The sequence below is a fragment of the Aplosporella prunicola genome, assembly GCF_010093885.1.
Source record: "Aplosporella prunicola CBS 121167 unplaced genomic scaffold K452scaffold_20, whole genome shotgun sequence".
NCBI lineage: Eukaryota > Fungi > Ascomycota > Dothideomycetes > Botryosphaeriales > Aplosporellaceae > Aplosporella > Aplosporella prunicola.
The window spans coordinates 703297-722122 of NW_022983548.1; the positions used below are offsets into that span (position 1 = coordinate 703297).

The 18826-nt window shown below is 51.0% G+C and overlaps 7 protein-coding genes across 7 annotated transcripts; 4 read left to right on the plus strand and 3 right to left on the minus strand.

The window, feature by feature from the left end:
• Positions 1-16: 16 nt before the first annotated feature.
• Positions 17-674, minus strand: K452DRAFT_290014 (uncharacterized protein). Its single transcript, XM_033540929.1, has 4 exons — positions 469-674; positions 384-409; positions 155-284; positions 17-93 (listed from the first exon to the last, which is right to left on the minus strand). Exons 2-4 carry the CDS (start codon positions 384-386, stop codon positions 38-40), a joined length of 189 nt encoding a protein of 62 aa, XP_033395176.1. The 5' UTR covers positions 387-409; positions 469-674; the 3' UTR covers positions 17-37.
• Positions 675-1121: 447 nt separating this feature from the next.
• On the plus strand, positions 1122-2622 carry K452DRAFT_360668 (uncharacterized protein; the record flags this gene model as incomplete). The annotated part of the gene is made up of 2 exons (XM_033546358.1): positions 1122-1229; positions 1274-2622. The coding sequence occupies 2 exons, from the start codon at positions 1122-1124 to the stop codon at positions 2537-2539; spliced, it is 1374 nt and encodes a 457-aa protein (XP_033395177.1). The 3' UTR covers positions 2540-2622.
• Positions 2623-2990: 368 nt separating this feature from the next.
• K452DRAFT_275786 (uncharacterized protein) lies at positions 2991-4839 on the plus strand (the record flags this gene model as incomplete). The annotated part of the gene is made up of 6 exons (XM_033539249.1): positions 2991-3348; positions 3405-3574; positions 3625-3664; positions 3717-3874; positions 3925-4446; positions 4503-4839. The coding sequence occupies 6 exons, from the start codon at positions 2991-2993 to the stop codon at positions 4785-4787; spliced, it is 1533 nt and encodes a 510-aa protein (XP_033395178.1). The 3' UTR covers positions 4788-4839.
• Positions 4840-5027: 188 nt separating this feature from the next.
• Positions 5028-6964, minus strand: K452DRAFT_275789 (uncharacterized protein). Its single transcript, XM_033539250.1, has 3 exons — positions 6683-6964; positions 5659-6621; positions 5028-5603 (listed from the first exon to the last, which is right to left on the minus strand). The coding sequence occupies exons 1-3, from the start codon at positions 6867-6869 to the stop codon at positions 5254-5256; spliced, it is 1500 nt and encodes a 499-aa protein (XP_033395179.1). The 5' UTR covers positions 6870-6964; the 3' UTR covers positions 5028-5253.
• Positions 6965-8019: 1055 nt separating this feature from the next.
• K452DRAFT_77778 (uncharacterized protein) lies at positions 8020-13142 on the plus strand. The gene is made up of 10 exons (XM_033547126.1): positions 8020-9006; positions 9056-9220; positions 9272-9380; positions 9433-9522; positions 9571-9913; positions 9964-11289; positions 11343-11913; positions 11977-12210; positions 12257-12533; positions 12592-13142. The coding sequence occupies exons 1-10, from the start codon at positions 8182-8184 to the stop codon at positions 12909-12911; spliced, it is 4260 nt and encodes a 1419-aa protein (XP_033395180.1). The 5' UTR covers positions 8020-8181; the 3' UTR covers positions 12912-13142.
• Positions 13143-15519: 2377 nt separating this feature from the next.
• K452DRAFT_275794 (uncharacterized protein) lies at positions 15520-16278 on the plus strand (the record flags this gene model as incomplete). Its single annotated transcript, XM_033539251.1, has 1 exon — positions 15520-16278. The coding sequence occupies one exon, from the start codon at positions 15520-15522 to the stop codon at positions 16255-16257; it is 738 nt and encodes a 245-aa protein (XP_033395181.1). The 3' UTR covers positions 16258-16278.
• A 135-nt stretch (positions 16279-16413) lies between these two features.
• On the minus strand, positions 16414-18259 carry K452DRAFT_77785 (uncharacterized protein). The gene is made up of 3 exons (XM_033547127.1): positions 17343-18259; positions 16854-17274; positions 16414-16787 (listed from the first exon to the last, which is right to left on the minus strand). Exons 1-3 carry the CDS (start codon positions 18030-18032, stop codon positions 16456-16458), a joined length of 1443 nt encoding a protein of 480 aa, XP_033395182.1. The 5' UTR covers positions 18033-18259; the 3' UTR covers positions 16414-16455.
• Positions 18260-18826: the final 567 nt, after the last annotated feature.

An 18826-nucleotide genomic window follows, 5' to 3' on the forward strand; every position in this document is an offset into this window, starting at 1 on the left:
TATATCAATAATTATTCCCCATTCTGCTTCTGATAATCTAACAGTTACTCTCGTACACCTTCTTTTCATGATGTGAAATGATATACCAGGCGTCTAGTGAAGAGGTTAGCAAAGTCAATGGTTAATTTTCGAAACACAGAAAACAAAGACTTACGGATAACACCAGGCAACCATCCTAAACAACACATGGCCAAGTTAATCAGAAAATCAGCACCGCAGCCACGTCTTTGGGCCACTACCAGCGGCGGCAAAAAGAACCCAAGGGTGTATGCACAGAAGTTGCCCTGTGTTTTGGTTAGCTTACTGTCTAACCTACGGCATCGGCTTTAGTGATAGATGATATGAGGCAGACGCTAGTGATGTTGACTATGATGATTAATTACCATTTTGATATTTGTCTCGAAATTTACTAATTTCAACTTGTTAGGGCAAGACTCGTGGTAGGTGGTATTCTCAATACTGACATACCCTGAAGGAGTGCGGTGCGCGAATGCAGCGAGAGAAGGGCGACGGGGTATAAGTTTGAGGGAATTGCAGTAACAAATGACTCTGATTCAAAGGCGCGTTGCCGGGAGCTTTATACCAGCACTTCGCAGGACTAGAGTAGTTAGCAGTCCCAGAAATTACAGTAGAAAATTCCGGCAGTCGGCACCAAGGGTCCAGTGATGTTCTCCGTGAGACGTGTTTAATCCAAAAGTGAACTAGACAAAGAAAAGAACCTCCACGAAACATCACCTTCTCTCGTGCGGTGGCAGTGCACGCGACGCCTCGTAGATCCGGACGCAGCCAAGGTGGAAAAAGATATGGAAAATACAGTATAGTCCGCAGTACCCACCAATCGCAAACAAATCGCCCTGGCAGAGTTTAATTTGCTACCGGGAGTATCGCACGTGGAAGATGGTGTCAGTAGCAACGTCCCATGGTAACGGCAGTGAGCCCCACCTCCTGAAGGTACGTGCGCGTGTCAAGTTTAACGTATACGCAAAATACCCGATCGGGCATAGCGCAGTCGGAGAGGATCGGCCCTACTCTATAGCGTGATGGGACTTACTACGTATAAGTGGCGTTGCGGTACGCATCAAATCCCCAATGCAGCAGTTCGCGTATCCTTATTCAACAAGATGGATGGATCATCGTCAGAACAGACAAAGGTTGGGCCTAGACGTCTAAGACGCTCGCATCAGAAGTCGCGCGCTGGCTGTGCAAATTGCAAGAAACGGAGAATCAAGGTGGGTCATCACTCCAACAACATGATGTCGTCTAATCCTTCTAGTGTGACGAGGGGAAGCCTGAATGCAAAAACTGCAGTGCTTTCGGGGTCAAATGTAACTACGGCGACAAGGCTGAGGGTTTGCGGGACAAACCTTTCGAACGGTCCATGTTCTCGAACAGTTACGGACCGCCAGTAAAAAGAAAGCGCGGTAGACCGAGAACGAACTGGAGTGATGAGGATCAAAGCTCTACTTCTGCTAGCCAGCTATCACCGGCTTCGACAGAGAGCTCCTCGCTAGGAACATTGCCGCCTCCATATCAGCGCACTTCCCGTTCAATGGAGAATCTGGAAGAACTCAGGCTCCTACACCATTTTACCACGCGAGAATACAACCATGCTGCCAGCAACCCACCTGTCCATGATCCCCTTCGCATGCGGGCTCCTATGCTAGGGTTTACTTATCCTTTCATTCTTCACTTTATTTACGAGTTTTCAGCCCTGGACCTTGCGCGTCTGGAGCCCGAACGACGATCATACTACTACTCATTAGCCGAAAACCATTCCGAGATTGGACTCAAAGGAGTCACTCAGCTTCTGGCCCACTTTGATGTTAAAGATTGTCATGCGATCTACACCGGGGCTGTGTTCGCATGCATGAACGCCTTTGCTCGGGGTCCTATGCCGGGCGAATATCTTCTATTTAGCGAGCAAGGCCCGCCGCAATGGCTACCCCTGCTGAGAGGGCTTCGAAGCATCATCGACTCAGTGGGTATAGGAACGATCGCCGCTGGTCCGTTGTATACGGGCGTGGTAGAACCTCCAGCTCCACCAATAGCTGCAGAACCTGCCGCTGAAATGTTTCAATGTCCTCGTCTGGACTGGATCAACCATTTCGAACGCCTACGGGAATTCATCGCTGCACCACTCGACGGCTCAGACCCTGCAACAGACCTCGACGCTTTTGACAAGCTTCGTCTATGTTACATGGCAACGTATGGCGGACTGGATGGCAGCTACCATGGCAACGGGGACCATCAAAACGCATTCGTGTGGCCATACCAGTTGGATGAGGATTTTACCACCCGATTACAGGAGAGGAAGCCTACATCTCTCATTATCGCAGCACACTTTGCGGTCCTTCTCAAGAACTTGGAATTCATCTGGTTTCTGGAGGGCTGGGCAGAGCATGTCATTGCGGGCGTAGGCAAATTTGTAGGCGAAAGTCATCGAGTTTGGCTACAATGGCCAATTGAGCGGGTCGCGTTCATCCAACGGGAAAAAACACAGCATGCGAGTACTGTTGAATCGATACGAAGGACAGGTTAAAGAATTTACGAAGAGCAAGGGTTGAACGGAAATGAAGCCACAGCCAAAGTGATGGGCAAGAATAAGAAGTACAGTTGTCTCAGGTTGATGCAGTTGTCAGGATGGCCTGGTGGTTCGATGTCTGTCTTAGTGGAGTCGGTTAGCACGTGCCTCATTGGAGTTGGAGGAATGGCTGTCACACAAATATCATAATCGCTTTTTTAAGTGTTTTCTAATGCTTGACGAAGACCCATTTTCTTGTGAAATAAAAATATTCCCTGTCTGGGTTGATAGGAGAGATTTTGAATGACCATCACGTGTTGAGCTTAGTAAGATCGTGCTTTCTTAGTGAGGATGCGCTCACTCAAGAGCTTTCCGCCTGACTACCTACCGTCTCAATATTCACGATTCAACGACTTAACCATCGCCCGCAGGGCTTTCCATCACTAATTGTAGTCTGCGAATCCAAATTATGCCGTCAAACAAGGCGCTGCGCTCTCAGTCTCCATTGCTCTCCAACCCTACGGTTCCGTCGAACGTTTCGTCAGCTGGAGCAACTGACGAACATCTAGAGGAGCCAGATACGGTAGTAGAAGTGATTCCTTTAGGGATTCGAAAAAAGCTTTACATCTCTCATTTTCTTTCAACATGGAATTCCCGAGTCTTCGAATTCGGCGCCGTCTTATACCTCGCATCCATCTTTGAAGGGACTTTGTTGCCCATGTCCATCTACGCCTTGGCTCGTGGTATCTCCGCAATATTGTTTTCACCAACCATCGGTCGCTACATCGATACAAGTGACCGTATTCAGGTCGTGAGGCTCTCAATAGGTTTGAGACAGCGAAATTTCATGGCGACACCAGACTGTCTGACTATTTACCTTCAGTTTTACAACGTCTGGTTGTCGCAGGGTCTTGTGTTATATTCTGGTTCCTCGCTGGCGACTGGCAATGGGTGCGGACTTCCATGCCGTTCATCCTGGCCGTACTGGTAGTGCTGGCCTGCATCGAAAAATTATGTGCCATTTTGAACATGGTGTCCGTCGAGAGAGATTGGGTAATTGAACACCCAATTAACAATGCAGCATGTGCTAATCGAACACCAAGGTGGTTGTCATCGCGAACCAGAATGACAGCAGTCTTAGAAGTATTTTACCTCGACAGTCGTTTCAATTCCGGTGTACTAATCCTAAGAATAGTGCTAAATGCCCAAATGCGACGCATTGATCTGTTCTGCAAGCTTGCGGGGCCTTTGTTCATTTCACTTATCGATGGCATATCGACTGAAGTGGCAATACTGATAAACATGGGTATGAACGTGGCATCAATAGCCGTCGAGTACTATGCTATTGCCCGGGTTTGTCCTAACGGTCCCTTCGTGTAGCTGTGGCTAACTTTATTCTTTAGGTGTACAAGAGTGTACCGGCACTTCAAGAACCGAGACCTTCGCGTAATGCCAACGAGCTTGAAGCAGACGAAAGACGCACCGTTTATAACACTAAACATTTCATGGATACAGCGCGGGTCACATTGAGAGGACACATTGCCTATATTCGTCATCGGGCTTTTCTTCCATCATTTGCAGGGACTCTACTCTACCTCACTGTGCTCTCTTTTGGAGGTCAGATGGTCACCTACCTTATTTCGGCCGGTTACAACTCAATGCATATTGGCGTTGCAAGGGCGGTTTCTGTAGCGTTTGAGCTATCATCGACCTGGATCACACCAAAGGTCATGTCGTGGATCGGCCCTATTCGCACAGGGATATGGTTTGTTAACTGGCAAGCTCTTTGCCTAGCGGCTGGCGTGGCTGCTTTCTGGACAATTGCATCTCCACTCCTTTCTGCTTCTGCCCTTGTTGGGGGCACCATCCTTAGCCGCGTTGGCCTTTGGGGATTTGATCTATCAACTCAAATTATAATCCAAGAGGTAAGGTGGTCACCTAAACTACCAGACCTGAAAGCTAAATCAAAATTACAATGCAGGAAGTCGAAGCAGAGAACAGAGGATCCTTTTCCTCCATAGAAACCTCCTGGCAGAACGTGTTTGAGCTTTGCTCCTACGTTGCTACAATTGTTTTTTCCAAGCCGGAACAATTCCGATGGCCGGTCCTGATAAGCTTCTTGGCTGTCTCTACTGCTGGAAGCTTATATGCTTGTTTCGTTAGATCAAGGAGAGGTCATCTTTTTCATCTCTCTCCGTGTATCGAGCGAAAGATGCATTCCCCTGCTCAGGAGTATGAGAGGATCGTGGAACCACGAATTCCGTAGCCGCCAGAGTACAAATATTACCAAGGCATGGTTATCGATGTAGAATAACGAGAAGATTGGTGCTAAGCTGACGACGCCAATAATGTCAAAGCCAATGATGAAATGCGCGATATTTGCCAGGTGAGTGGTCTCACGAGCACTGCATGCTCAGTGGCACACGTAAGAGATGCATTCACCAATAACGGAAAAGCGCAGCGGCTGTCAGCATGCGGAATCGCGGATGGAACAGCGAATCTGCACGGCCTAAAAAAACGAGAGATCCAGTTACTACAACCTGAAAACGCACGCCTACCCTGGTTGCGGGTTGATCGGTAACACAACTTTGCGGGGCATGCAGAAATCTCGCAGTTGCACAAAGCCCCTGAAATAAGCACAACATGATCTGTCCTACGCGACTACCATGACGTGTTTTTCTGCCAGCAAGCGCCTCAAAGCTAAAGAACGGTCCCAATCCGCTTCCAATCATCTATGGCTTGAGCGTAGACACGGCGTCCTTCACGCCATTGGTGACCTTTTCCGAGAGCGACGACTTCTCCGAAGACCCGTTCGCTTGACCGTCTTCCTCTCGTGCAGCTTTTTTGCGCCAACGTGTGAGTGCTCCGAGTATTTTGCTTGCATTCGCAAGATGTGAATTGTCACCCCCAGCGTCTGGAATGGAGCTGTCGTCCAGAATTTTTGCTTTAGTCATCTCCTGCACGCTACTATGTACCACTGCATTGGTGGGCCGATCGCGCGGGGCTCCCAAATTGGGAGGCCAATAGCGAACCTCCCATTTGCCCTTCTCCAGTTCGAGGCGGGTAAAGATGGGAAGGATCTCTGCATTCCGAGCGTTAGCGAGCGGGAAAGAATTGAGGTGCGAGATTGATCTTACCAATGATCCACCACAGGATTACAGTGAGCCATCCCACACCATGTCCGAAGCTCAGCATGTCATGAGGCTGGCTGCACTTCTTGCGCAATTCAAAGGCGTTGGTACCTTCCTCTACCTTGCCCGGGAAAGCGTTCTCGGACTTGATAATATCCTTAACATTAGTCGTGCGGAAGAACACCTTACCCTCAGGGCTAGGAAGGTGCAGGACTTCCTGGACCATCCAGTTCAGTGGTGTGTCGGAGAGCAGATGCTTTTGGTTTGGCTCCTGAAAACCCCATCCGCCTCCAACATCGCCGTGGTTGCCTGCAAACCATACTTCTTTCAAGTCGACTCCCTCCATTTCCGAGCCGTCGCCGAGGTCGAACAACGCCGGCTTGAACTTGATACGCCGCTCGTGGATGGAGACTGCGTGACGGATGTGCCTCGCGGCAGGGCAGGCAATGTTCTTGAACGAAGTGCGCCAGATGGGTATCTCAAACTGACCGACACTGTTGACGCAGTCGAAGAGACCAAGGAAGTGTACATCAACATTGGGCCTGCAGAAGGTTGTTTTGAAACTGTCCATGTATTGCTCGAGATCATTGATCTTTTTCGTTGCCCGTTCCGCTGCCTTATCGGCGGGCTTGTCCGGGTCTGGTGTGTTGCCCTTTGCATTTTGGAAGTTGCTGAAGGTCTCCCATGCGAATCGGACCATTTCTTCGTTACCCTTTGACAGCAACCCGATATCGTGCAGCATTTCCGCCAGGAAACGTGCTGTGTACGCACCCCGCGAGAAGCCAAAGATGTAGATGTAGTCGCCGGGCTGGTAGTACCGCATGATGAATCGGTATCCGGACAGCACGTGGCTTGAAAAAGAGGTTCCCACGGCTTGGTCGAGGGTAGTGATGATGAATGACTTGATTTTGGGTATGATACGGAAAATAGTGTCTCTGGATTGGCCCTTGACGTAAGTGCCAATTCCGGCTACATAACATCTTGTCAGTTAATTGTAACTCGTTGACCGAATAGGAACGTTGGTAGTTACGTTGGTAGTAGTGGAACTGGCCTGGTTTGTCACGCTCTAACATCTGGTACAGCTTGACGATGTTCGTGTCCACTTCTGATCCGTGGAATTTGTTGCCAGTCCCGTCGAAACACAGGACCAAGCGGCGCGGGCTCCCCGGTTGGCCGGGACTCCCGGCAGGAGGATCTTGGTTGCTTTCTGGCACCATGGTGACAAAGAAGAGACGAAGGGGATATTTGGGGATAGTGCTGGCAAGGCCTGGATGAACGGAAGGCGTCAAGCTTAAGTACCTCCCCTGAAACTGCAAACTGGTCCAGCAGTCGATTGATACGGAGCAATGGCTGTCTGATGTCGTGCTCAAGTTTGTGGCGGGGTCGGTCGGCCCCGCTCGAGCCAATATGCCACATACATATTCGTACAGTCGCATGCAGACGCATTTCAGCTGGATCTTTGGAACCCCGCAAACGCCATGAAGCTGTTGTGCAATATTGATCAACATGACTGAGGACCCCGCATGTCTGCGTTGGCCATGACCATGGTTGGTTGTGACGGTTGTCGTAGCACAGCAAAAAGGCAATTGCTTCTGTTAGCACTCTACACCTTACAATCGGCGAGGTGTGATTTGCTAGGCGTCTTGACGCTCACCCGAGACGGCTGGCTGCGACGGAACGCGTCACATTTTGCTCAATTGCAGCTTCACATGCGAATTGAGGGGCCGTAGTAGCGGTGAGCAGGCGAGAAATGTAGAGTGGAAGAGCCTGGAGTCCTAGATGGGTAAGGAGACACGTGGGGAGTACCTACAGTATGTACCTAGATCCTTTCCTACCCCACGCTCCCAACCCGGAAATCGGAACTTGCACGTGATCTTTTCTTCGCGGAGACTGCTGAGAGACTCACCAATGGCCATCTGGTCAAAGACACTTAGTTACAGAAAAAGGAAAAAGACCCACCGGAGATACGCGCGCGCGCAACTGCATGCCCCCCTTTGTGAGAGGTCCTTATCTCTGCGGGCGGGACGGCTCGCAGCAGCCGGGCAAATGCGGGGGTGGGCGGATCTGATTCGCCTTCTTGCAGCTCGCTTCCATCTCCTCCTTCCTTCGCACATACCGATCCTGCAACACCAAAGCACGCACTACGAGAATGTCTTCTCCACTTTCTATTGCATACGCTCCAAGCCGCTTGCGTGGCTGCAGCATACTGCTGTGTACTTCACCTGCAACACGACCTACTCACCCCACAATCGCCACCGGCTACGCGCTGCCAGCTCTCCACAGCACGATGCACTGCACACAGCAGCACGCCCGGTCGATGCTGTGTGCACCGTGTCGCAACTGCCTCGCTTTTCAGTCTGCCAGAGAGCTGCGCTGAATTTGTCATATCGCCCAGTATTTAAGATGGCTCCCTACATGGCATACCTCGTCTTCCAACACTCCTCTTCTTCCCACTCGGATCATTGTTGCCCATTAGCCAACTGCCTTCTTCTTCAAATCTTCACCCCCTGAGCCACCAAGTCAGCCACTATGGCTAGCTGGCTCTTCGGTAAGGCCAAGGACTTATCGTCCAACGCCACATCCGCTCTTCAATCGCAGCCGGTGCCTACCCCTACCAGCGGTTTTCTGTCATCTATCCTGCCTTCATCAGTCTCATCCCTCTTACCTTCATCAGTCTCATCCCTCTTGCCTTCGTCCGTCTCGTCCTTCTTGCCAGAGTCCATCTCATCTAAATTGCCATCCTTGCCATCACTGTCTTCCTTCTCGCCGGAGTCATTGGCCAAGTCAGCTCTATCTGGACTCAAGTCTAGCGGGCCGACGGCCGTGATCGGTGCTTTGCTGGCTTACGGCTTGTACGCAACGGTAGGCCAGAAGCTGCCACAGAAATACAAGGACCTCTTGTGGAAATATGTCAGCAAACTACTGTCGTCGGTTTTGCCAGTCGATAAGTTCCCCTTCTTGAAGCCTTTGTTGGAAAAGGGGCCCCCAGACGACCTTCTCAAATCCCTTGGGCTCGACAAGGTTCCAGGCATCGAGAAGTTAGTGTCCGCAGTTAAACCAAAGCTTCAACATCCACAGGGGACATTGTCGGCACTTGAATCTATCAAGGGCATTGCGCCCGGCATTCTTTCAAAGTTGAATCCCCTCAACAGCAAGCTTTTCAACAAGAGAAAAATTGAGCAGCAAGAGGATGACGAAAAGTATCAGGCCGGAGAGACTTATGGCAAGCCCGAAGCCCTGTCGACTGGCCTGAAAGAGGATCTCAAGGCCGTTGGTCTAAAAGCAGCTCACAGTGATTTGAAGACCCTCCTAGAGCTGCTCCAAAACAAGCCTATGGATGATCGAAAAATGACTGTAAGTATCGCGGCTAAAATAAAATGGCACAATGCTTACTGTGAGACAGCTGGAGAAGGTCATGGCCCTCACGGCCTCTCTTCCCCGATCCTCGAAGGCACGCGAGAAGCTTTCGGGCGTCATCGTGAACAAATTGTGGACAGATCTTCAACACCCTCCACTTAGCTACCTGGGCGACAAGTATCGGTTCCGGACACCTGACGGGAGCTACAATGTTAGTTGTCTGTTATGTTTCGTGTTGTCTCCGGCTCTGACATAATTACAGAACCCCATGATTCCCGACCTTGGCAAGGCGGGAAGCCCTTATGCCCGCACTGTCCGAAAAATCGAAGCTACGCATGGTGTCCCTCCTGACCCGGGCCTTCTTTTTGATTGTAAGCTAGCTCACGGTGTGAAAAAAAAGTTAATTCGATCTGACTTGAGTAGTGTTCATGGCACGTACCGACGAGACATTCAAAGAGAACCCCGCCGGTATCTCGTCTGTGTTGTTCTACCATGCAACCATCATCATCCACGGTGAGCAATTCATTCTTCTTTAAAGCAGCTCATTACTGACTTTACAAGACATTTTCAGAACGAACAGATTCGATAGCAGCATATCAGACACGTCGTCATACCTTGACCTTGCTCCGCTCTACGGGTCAAGCCTCGAGGACCAACTCAAGATTAGGACTATGGAGAAGGGCTTCCTCAAACCGGATACGTTCCATGAGCGAAGACTTATCGGCCAACCGCCTGGTGTCAACATCATGCTCATCATGTACAGCCGCTTCCACAACTACGTGGCTGATGTGCTCTTGAAGATCAACGAGGGAGGGAGGTTCACGCTTCCCCCGACAAAGAATGAGGAAGATGAGAAGAAGGCCTTGGCCAAGCAGGACAATGACCTGTTCAACACCGCAAGACTGTAAGACATTCCCCTCTGCTGTTTTTATCAGTTTACTCACGTCGAATTAGCATCGTCAATGGAATGTACATCAACATTTCGCTGCATGACTACCTCCGTGGCATCACCAACGTGCACCATTCGAAGAGTGACTGGTCCATAGACCCAAGGATGGAAGTCAACAAGCTTTTCGATCCCGAAGGTACGCCGCGAGGAGTTGGAAACCAGGTTTCAGCCGAGTTCAACCTGTTGTACCGTTTCCACCCGGCTATCTCGAAGCGGGACGAGAAGTGGTTGAACGAGTTCTTTGAAAGCATCTTCCCAGAGAACACTAAGCCCCTTGACCAGTTGACCCCAGAGGAATTCATCCAGGGCCTCTTCCGATTTGAGCAGAGTATTCCTGCCGACCCCGGCAAGCGCGAGTTTGGCGGCCTCAAGCGTGGGCCCGATGGCCGCTTCAATGACGCCGACCTCGTCAGGGTCATGAAAGAGAGCATGGAGGATCCTGCAGGCCTCTTCGGAGCGCGCATGGTTCCCAAAGCGCTGAAAATCATTGAGGTCACCGGTATTTTGACGGCTCGCAAGTGGCAGCTCGGCTCGCTCAATGAGATGCGCCAATTCTTCAAACTCAAGCGATACGATACCTTCGAGGACATCAACCCCGACCCAGAAATTGCAGACCTGCTGCGGAAGCTGTACGACCACCCAGACATGGTTGAAATGTATCCAGGTATGATGATCGAGGACATCAAGCCCCGTATGGACCCTGGTTGCGGAATCGGTGCACCGTACACTGTGGCGCGAGCTGTCTTCAGCGACGCTGTTTGCCTAGTACGTTCGGACCGGTTCTTGACGATTGACTACACGGCATCCAACCTGACCAGCTGGGGCATAAACGAGGTCAATCCAGACCTCGATGTGTGCGGCGGTTCTATGTTCTACAAACTCTTCCACCGCTCCTTGCCTGGGTGGTTCCCGTACAACTCGCTTCATATCATGCAACCCATGTACACAAAGAAGATGAACGAGCAGATTGCTACTGAGATAGGGACGATCGATCAGTACTCCAAGGCAGACCCGAAACCACCACCCAGGAAAGTCATCGTAACCAAGCATTCAATTGTCACTGGCGTGCTGGGCGACCAGACGGCATTCCGAGTTCCATGGGTAACATACAACGAGTTGTTTCCGGGCAAGAAAGATTACAACGGCTTCATGCTGGCAGGCGACACCCCTGCTCACAAGGCTCAGCACAAATTGTTGGCTGAGATCCTTTACACGCCCGCCGAGTTCCCTAAACTGCTCACTGACACGGCAGTGAAGTATGGAGAAGAGTTTTTAAAGAAGGAAACGCTGTCGTTGAGCAAGGAGTTGGACCAAATTGATATCCTCCGAGAGTAAGTACTAGCCCTGGAGAAGTACAAAGAAAATAATACTGACCTTGATGCAGTGTTGCGATCCCTCTGATGACCAGGCTCTTGGCCGATCTCTGGAGTCTTGACCTCAAGACTCCGGAGGATCCTTCAGGTAGTCTGAGCATCAAACAGATCTACAAATACCTCGTAGATCTTCGTGAGTTTGGTTTCAACAACACCGACCCGGCTAGGACGTGGCGTAAGAGGTTGTCGGCGCAAGACGCGGCCAAGGTCATGACGGCATCGACGTTGAAGTGTATCGAGCGGAGGCAATCTGCAAGCCCTGTAGCAGCAGCAAGTGGCGCCGCAAGTGCCGCTGCAACCAAGAGCAAAGGCTTCATATCGAAGGCCACTTCGTCGGTTACCGGTGCTGTTACCGGTGCCCTATCAAAGGTCCCAGTTGTCGGCAAATGGTTTGGTGGTGGTGGTGGTGGTGGTGATGGCTCCGCCGCTGCAAAAGCTACAGAAACCATGGGAGCCGGGTCGCTTAGGTGGTACGGAGACCAGGTCGTCAAGGAACTGAGGGAGGCGGGCAATACACTCGAGGAGACTGGGGATCTCTGCTGGCTCACCGCTATTGCCGCTGTTGGCGCGTCTGTCTGCCTGGTATGTCCCTTTTCCCCTTTTCCCATACTGCCGGGAACAGAACGAAATGCTAACGTTTGACAGTTCGCCGATGTGTTGACCTTCTTCTTGAAAGAGGAAAACAGTCACCATTGGGCCAAGATTCAAGACCTGGCATCCGACACGACAAACTCCGAGATTGCCGATAAAACACTGCAGCAGTACGTTCTTGAGGCTGGAAGGATTTCCGGTACCTCAGCCGTGGCGCGGGCCTGCGCCGCACCCAAAACTATTGACGGCCAGGAATTCAAGCCCGGAGACGTTGCCGTTTTGCTTTTAGTAAGTTTTTCACAAGATTGCAATGGCAAATACTCACATGCTACAGGGCCCAGCGAGCAATGACAAGGATTTCGTCCCAGACCCGCAGAAATTTAAACTGGACCGCCCCGACGATACTTACCTGCGATGGGGCTCTGGTGTACACATGTGCCTAGGAAAACAGATTTCGCTTAGCTACGTTACGGCTCTGATCAAGCTCTCGGCCAGGCTGAAGAACCTAAGGCCTGCGCCTGGCGATATGGGAGTATTGAAGAGCGTCACCTTGGACACAGGAACGTACTATCTCAACGACAGTTGGGACTATTTGTCTGCCGACCCGACCAGTAAGTCAATTTCCACCAACCAACCATGGGGATGTACCAGACTAACGACCGGCAACAGCTTGGAAAGTGCACTTTGAGGGGTACGGCAAGGGAACGCACAAGTTTGATCCCGCGGCGACTGCAGGCCGGAACTTGACCGCGCTGTACAACTCTCTGGTGAAGCAAGACCAGGAGGGCCCCAAGGGCGTGACCCCCCGTGCAGAGATCCAGCAAGAAGCCAACGGCGTCAAGCCCGAGCCGGAAAAAGAGACTTCGAATCCTCCAGCGGATAAGAAGTCCGACGGTTGGTCTTTTGACGGCATCAATGCTCCAGGTGAGAACGGCAAGGCCCCTGGGGTGTTGAAACATGCTCTATCCTCCCTCTCCGGGAGTAAGTAGTGACTCGAACATTCGTAGATGCAGAGGCTGCACCGCAGCCGGAACCGCAGCAGGCGGAGCCGCAGCCTGAGGAGGAGCCAGAGAAGGAGCCAGGAAAGGAGCCGGAAAAGGAGCCGGAAAAGGAGCCGGAACAAGAAGCACAGCCAGAGCCTCAGCCCGAAGCTCAGACGCAGCAAAAAGATGCCGAAGAAGAAAACCCACCACCAAAGCCAGTTGGCGATGTCATTCACGTAGGCCGATCCAAACAAGAGACACTGCTCTTTACCGGTTCCGGCCTGGGCGACTACACAAAGTCCATCAAGTTCGCCAAGCCCTACGCCGAGCCGCCTCGCATCATCCTCGGTGTCGGAGCGATTGACCTCCATTGCGCACTGCAGTCGCCTTCTTTCACGCAGGAGGCCCGCAACATTACCCGCGAGGGCTTTGAGCTGTCGGTCAAGGTCGAGAGCTCGCGGCTGTGGATGCTCGAGACGGTGTGGATTGAGATACCGTCCGACGAGCGACACAGCAACGTGCTGGCAACTACGTACAACCTGACCAAGAAAAACGTATCGGGCGACGGGTCGGCTATGGAGCTGCCCTTCGTGCCGTTCGATGACACAGACGACGACAAGAAAGACCTGCACCGCACGGCGCTGGTCTGGCTTTCCGGCTTCTCCATCAGCGCGTCCAAGACGCCGTTCGGCCTGAAAGCGCAAGCCAGCATCACGACGGACGCGAGCTCCGGCAAGCCCGGGCTAGCCGTGTCGTGCCGCAAGCCCGACTCGGCCGTCAAAGAACTGCCCGACAAGGTCCAGGTCAGCGTGCTCTCATTCTTCTCGCACGACGAGGACCTCCGCCTCGGCGCCGCCACGTCGTCGGGCACCTTCACCGGCTTCACCAGCAAGGTCCTGTATAACGCACACGGCAGCGCGCCCACCAGCGCCGTCGCGGCTGTTGATGGCTTCCTCTACACGAACAAGACGACGGCGATTCGCGCCAAGCTCGAGGATGTGCATGAGAAGGGCAAGGACGATGAGGTCAAGGTCTCAATTGAGAGCTGGTCGGTTCCCCTGGCTCATGATGTTTCGGCGGCGATTTTTACGGCTCCTTTGCCTGGGTAGTGGGGATGGGCTGTGGATGCGCGTCTCTGCATCGACATGAAGTTTGGGGTTTGACGTTTTAGGGGAAAAGTGTGATTCGGATTTGATTGATTCTTTGGCTTTTACTTGGATATAATGTATGCAAGTTTCGTTGTTGCTTGAGCTGGTGCTGTTGCTGCTGTTGATGCTGTCTTACTATGTGATGAGCCTGTTTACACTTGAAATCTCTTTATTGGTGCCTATATTTAGTTCTACTATAAACTATAAAATAACTATGCAATACGCTATGCCGCATAGATCTATAATCTAACTTATTCTAGCTTTATATTCCTAAGATAAAGCTTTATTTGTTTCCGATAGTTTACTTCCTAACGAGAGGATACTATTAGATGGCGTTAGTTTCGCCTAGTACCCTTACAGTAATAGCGCCTATATAGAGTATTATCTCTATATTTTAAGATATACCTAATTCTAGTATATATAAGTACTATAGTAGAGATAACTTTCTTCCCTACTTCTATCTTAGCTAATATAACGTAAATAAGGCAAGAGGCCTAATTATAGACTATATAGAAGCTTCTTTCTTATCTAGCTTATATAACCTTTATAACTATTAATTTATATTTATATGCTGTGAAGCTGGGCGCGAGGAATTAGACGCCGCTTGTCCTCCTAAATTACTACTACCTATGGAGGTATATATGCTGCTATCTAAAAGGATACGTTTTCTCTTTAAGATCCTTATTCCCTTGTAGTGGATAAACGTGTGGTGTAAGGGATAAGGCTGTAGTGTAATAACTGACTGTAATAAGGCTAAAAAAAAAAAAACGAGAGTTATCGGAGTGATCCTGGCTGACATATGCTTTTAGCTATTATAAACTTAAAATCGTTGATTTATAATTAGCTAGCTCCTAAGCATTTTATCGTAGATTAATTTATTTATAAAGGGTAGTTGATCGATATAGAAATTAGCTACTATAAGTATTTCGAAGGTACGGTTTATATCCTTTTATAACTTGTTTAGCGCGAAACATAGTAGACACTTTTTTAAATATTAAGGTTATATAAACCGCGTACCTTACCTTATATAGCCGAGAGGTTAGCATCCTTAGTCCTCGTGCGCTCTATACAACACGGAGTTTTAAAATAGTTAAGGACTTGTCGGTAGTTCTGGAGACAATGAAACTTGCGCCAGTAACAGAACACAGGCGATGCACAAGACAGACTTGAAAGCAAAGTACGGCTAAAATGGTTCATCGGCTAAAATGGTTGGCTCGCAGACCTCGTCGGCCAAATTTGATCCTGCGGCTAAATTTGACTTTGCGGCCAAAATGGTCAAACACATGTGACACCAGTATCTTCTATACATCTTATAAATACATAATCTTCGCAGGCCCCATAAAGATCCATAGTTTCAGCTCATACACACATCTCCGGTTCCTTCCCAAATAAAAGACAGCACACGCACCAACATCACCACCTATCAACAAACCAGCCCCGCCAAAGTCCAACCAACGCCCCCCAAAATGGCCACCAACTCCAGCGAAACAATCACCCTCATTACAGGCGCAAACCGCGGCATCGGCCTCGCGGCCGCCACCCGCCTCGCCCAAGAACACAACCACCACGTCATCATCGGGGCGCGGTCCGCCAGCGACGGCGCCGACACAGCCGCAACGCTGCAAGCAGCCGGCCACCGCGCCAGCAGCCTCGCGCTGGACCTGGACTCGGACGAGTCCATCGCCGCCGCCGTCCAGGCCATCGAGACGCAGTTCGGCCGCCTCGACGTCCTCGTCAACAACGCCGGCGTTCTCGCGGAGCCCGAGCCCGGCTTGTCCACCCGCGAGCGCTTCGCCCGCACCCTCGGCACCAACGTCACCGGCACCGCGTGCCTGACCGAGGCGCTGCTGCCGCTGCTGCGCAAGTCGCAAGCCCCGCAAGTCATCTTCGTCTCCTCGACTCTGGGCTCGTTGGCCGAGAACGCCCGCAAAGAGAGCCCCGCGTACCAGTGGGACGTCAAGGCGTACGCTGCGAGCAAGGCCGCTGTTAATATGCTCGCGCTTAACTATGCCCGCGTCCTGATGAATGCTGGCGTCCGCGTCAATACTGTCTGTCCTGGCTTGGTCAAGACCAGGATGAATGGCTTTAACCCCGCGGCCGTGTCGACCGACGAGGGTGCCCAGCGTATTGTTGAATTGGCTACGATGGGCGAGGAGGCGCCTACGGCTACGTTTTCGGATAGGAGTGGGCCCGTGCCTTGGTAGATGGGTTTTGGAGCGTATGGGATTGATGGTTTGCCAAACGAACATTGATTTCTGCCTTTCTTTATATATGGAGAGTATGTAGATGAAGGGCATTGAAGAAAGCGAAAAACAATGTCTCCTGGTAGAACACCTGTCACCAAGATGCCTTCAAAATGACCATGTCTGCTTATTTTGAAGTGTCTTATTATACCTATCTCGTTAATTCGTAATTACATACCCAACCCGAACAAAAGAGCCGTTACTACTTTTCCATCGCCACTCAGTAATCTGCGTTTCCTCCAAAGCGTACACTCTTCCCGCTTGATTCGATGTAATAGCCGAGAAATTAGACACCGAAAACAAAGGCGGATCAGCATTACCGTTCAACCACGAGGTGTCGAGCTTTCCATCTTGCCACAGCAAAATCCCGCCTGAGGACTCGGGCCTGGTTGCCAAAACCTTGACGTCCGCCGTCTCAGTGTTTGCATCGTCGTAGTTGGTAATCAACCCGGCGAGAGCTGCATCCGGGGCAATGCTTCCACCGAGGCTGCCTACGAATCGATTATAGTCAGCTAGGAAAGCCTCTAGACGGATTATCTACAGGGGAAAGTACTTACCGTCCACCGTCCACCCGTCCGTGATATTAAAACGCAACCGCGTCGGGCTCCCATTATTAACGTACACGCTCATCACGCCCTCACTAGCCCCCAACGACACAACAGCAATAGCCGTGCCTTGCACAGGCGGTGGCTCGACCGTGGCATTCATAGAAAACGACACCCAGCCATAGCCAGGCTCGTAGCCGGCTAGCCATATCTCGCTATCGCTGCTCTGCCATACGACAACAGATGTGGCGTTCCCGCATTCTTGCCCGCACTGCCTGCCGTACGACGCCAGGTTCGAGCTTGCTGCTGCTGTGTAGTTGCCTTTCAAGGCACCTTTTGGGGAAAAGTCCCACATGCGTTCGGGGTTTGTGGATACGAGCTCCCAGATCTTGTTGGAGACGTCCAGGAAGAAGAGGTGGTATTCGTATTCCTCCTGTAAAAATCGAATGAGCTAGACCCTTGGATGCATTATGCTGCCAATTAAAAAGCATTTCCACTTACGCTCTCCACCGAGCCATAAACATGAGCAGCCAGCGGCGTACCCCGCTTTACCTCCGGCTCGCCTGCCACATCCGCCACCCCCCTCTCTTTCAACGGCGACGCAGCCCACTTCTCCGTCGCAGAATCCCACACCGTCTGCCAGAGCGCCCCAGATTCGGCCTGGAAATAGACTCGGTACTGCGACACACCGTCTGCCCGCTTATAGCTCACTGACGCCAGCGCGGTCGTGTTCAGGATCTTCGTCTTCGTGCTGGGTTTCTCTCGTAACGTGCATCCGACAACTCCTCCAATCACGGTCGCGATGATGACGACTGCCAGTAGTCCCACAAGTATCCAGAAGCGCAGCCGGTTTCGCTTCTGCCGTGTTGGGTTATCGGCGCTTAGTGTCTGGAGGTTTTCTTTGCTTGAGTAGGAGTGCTTTCTGGCGATGACTTCCGGGAGCGCTGTCCCGTCTCTGACCACTTCAGGATAAATCTCGCTGGCGTTGTAGAACTCTGGAGGATTCGGGCAGTCTGCCGTCAAGGTTCGTAGCGGGGTCGATTCGCTGTTCGTTTCGTTAAAGGAAATCTTGTCTTCGGACCAGCTTTCGTCGTCTGCGATTACTGCAACTGTTGGTTGAGTAGAACTCGCTTGTCTTTGTTGTCCGAAGCTCATTGTGCCTTGTTCGCTCTTGTCTTCTGCCTCGTTCATGGTGCTGCTGAACGAGCCTGCTTATGCTGCCTGCCATAGAACTCTTGTGTTGCCGTTGGTTGGGACTGGTGAAAAGGCTGTGGTCGATCAATGAGAAAGGACTGAAGCTTGGTAGAGATACGAAAAGTATTAAAGCCTATGCCTCAGCATTGCATGATGCGTCACCGCGTGCAGGCTATTGGGCATTACAATATTAATAGACTATAACGGCGAGGAATGCTTCACCTACGCTGTCGGTCTCGAGTGGGGCCGAGGAAGGGTTTCCCGAAGAGTAAGCAGTACATAGTTAGCGTCTGTACCACCGAGCTAAGCCTTTCGAATATAAGTGCTTACTTTGCGGTTATCTTAGCCAGTCCTGAGGTAGCATTAAGTGTCTATGAAACGTAATCAGGCGAGGTCGGGGACCCGGAGGCCACCCAGAGCTTATTAAGGAGTAGTATAAGGCGTATTCATAGAGCAATTATCTCTCATAGTTTTTCATCACTAGCCGATTAATTTAAGCAACAATTAATCTACTGAAACGTAGCACTTTTGGATATTTATTGTACTATGAGCTTCCTTGCTGAAGGTTGACACCTCTGCGGAAAAAATTAGGGAAGCCAAGTTGCTCTTCTGTCAAATGTCAAATAAGCGCGTTCAGCAGTCAACCCTGAATCGCACCCCATGAATCCCTGTTACGAAAACACCGCAATAATGAGGTCTGGCCGTTTTGTAGGTGTTCGACATCTTCTAATTCCGAACCTAGCCTTCAACGAGGAGATGCCTATATTTTTCTTTTCTGGTGTTACGGTTGT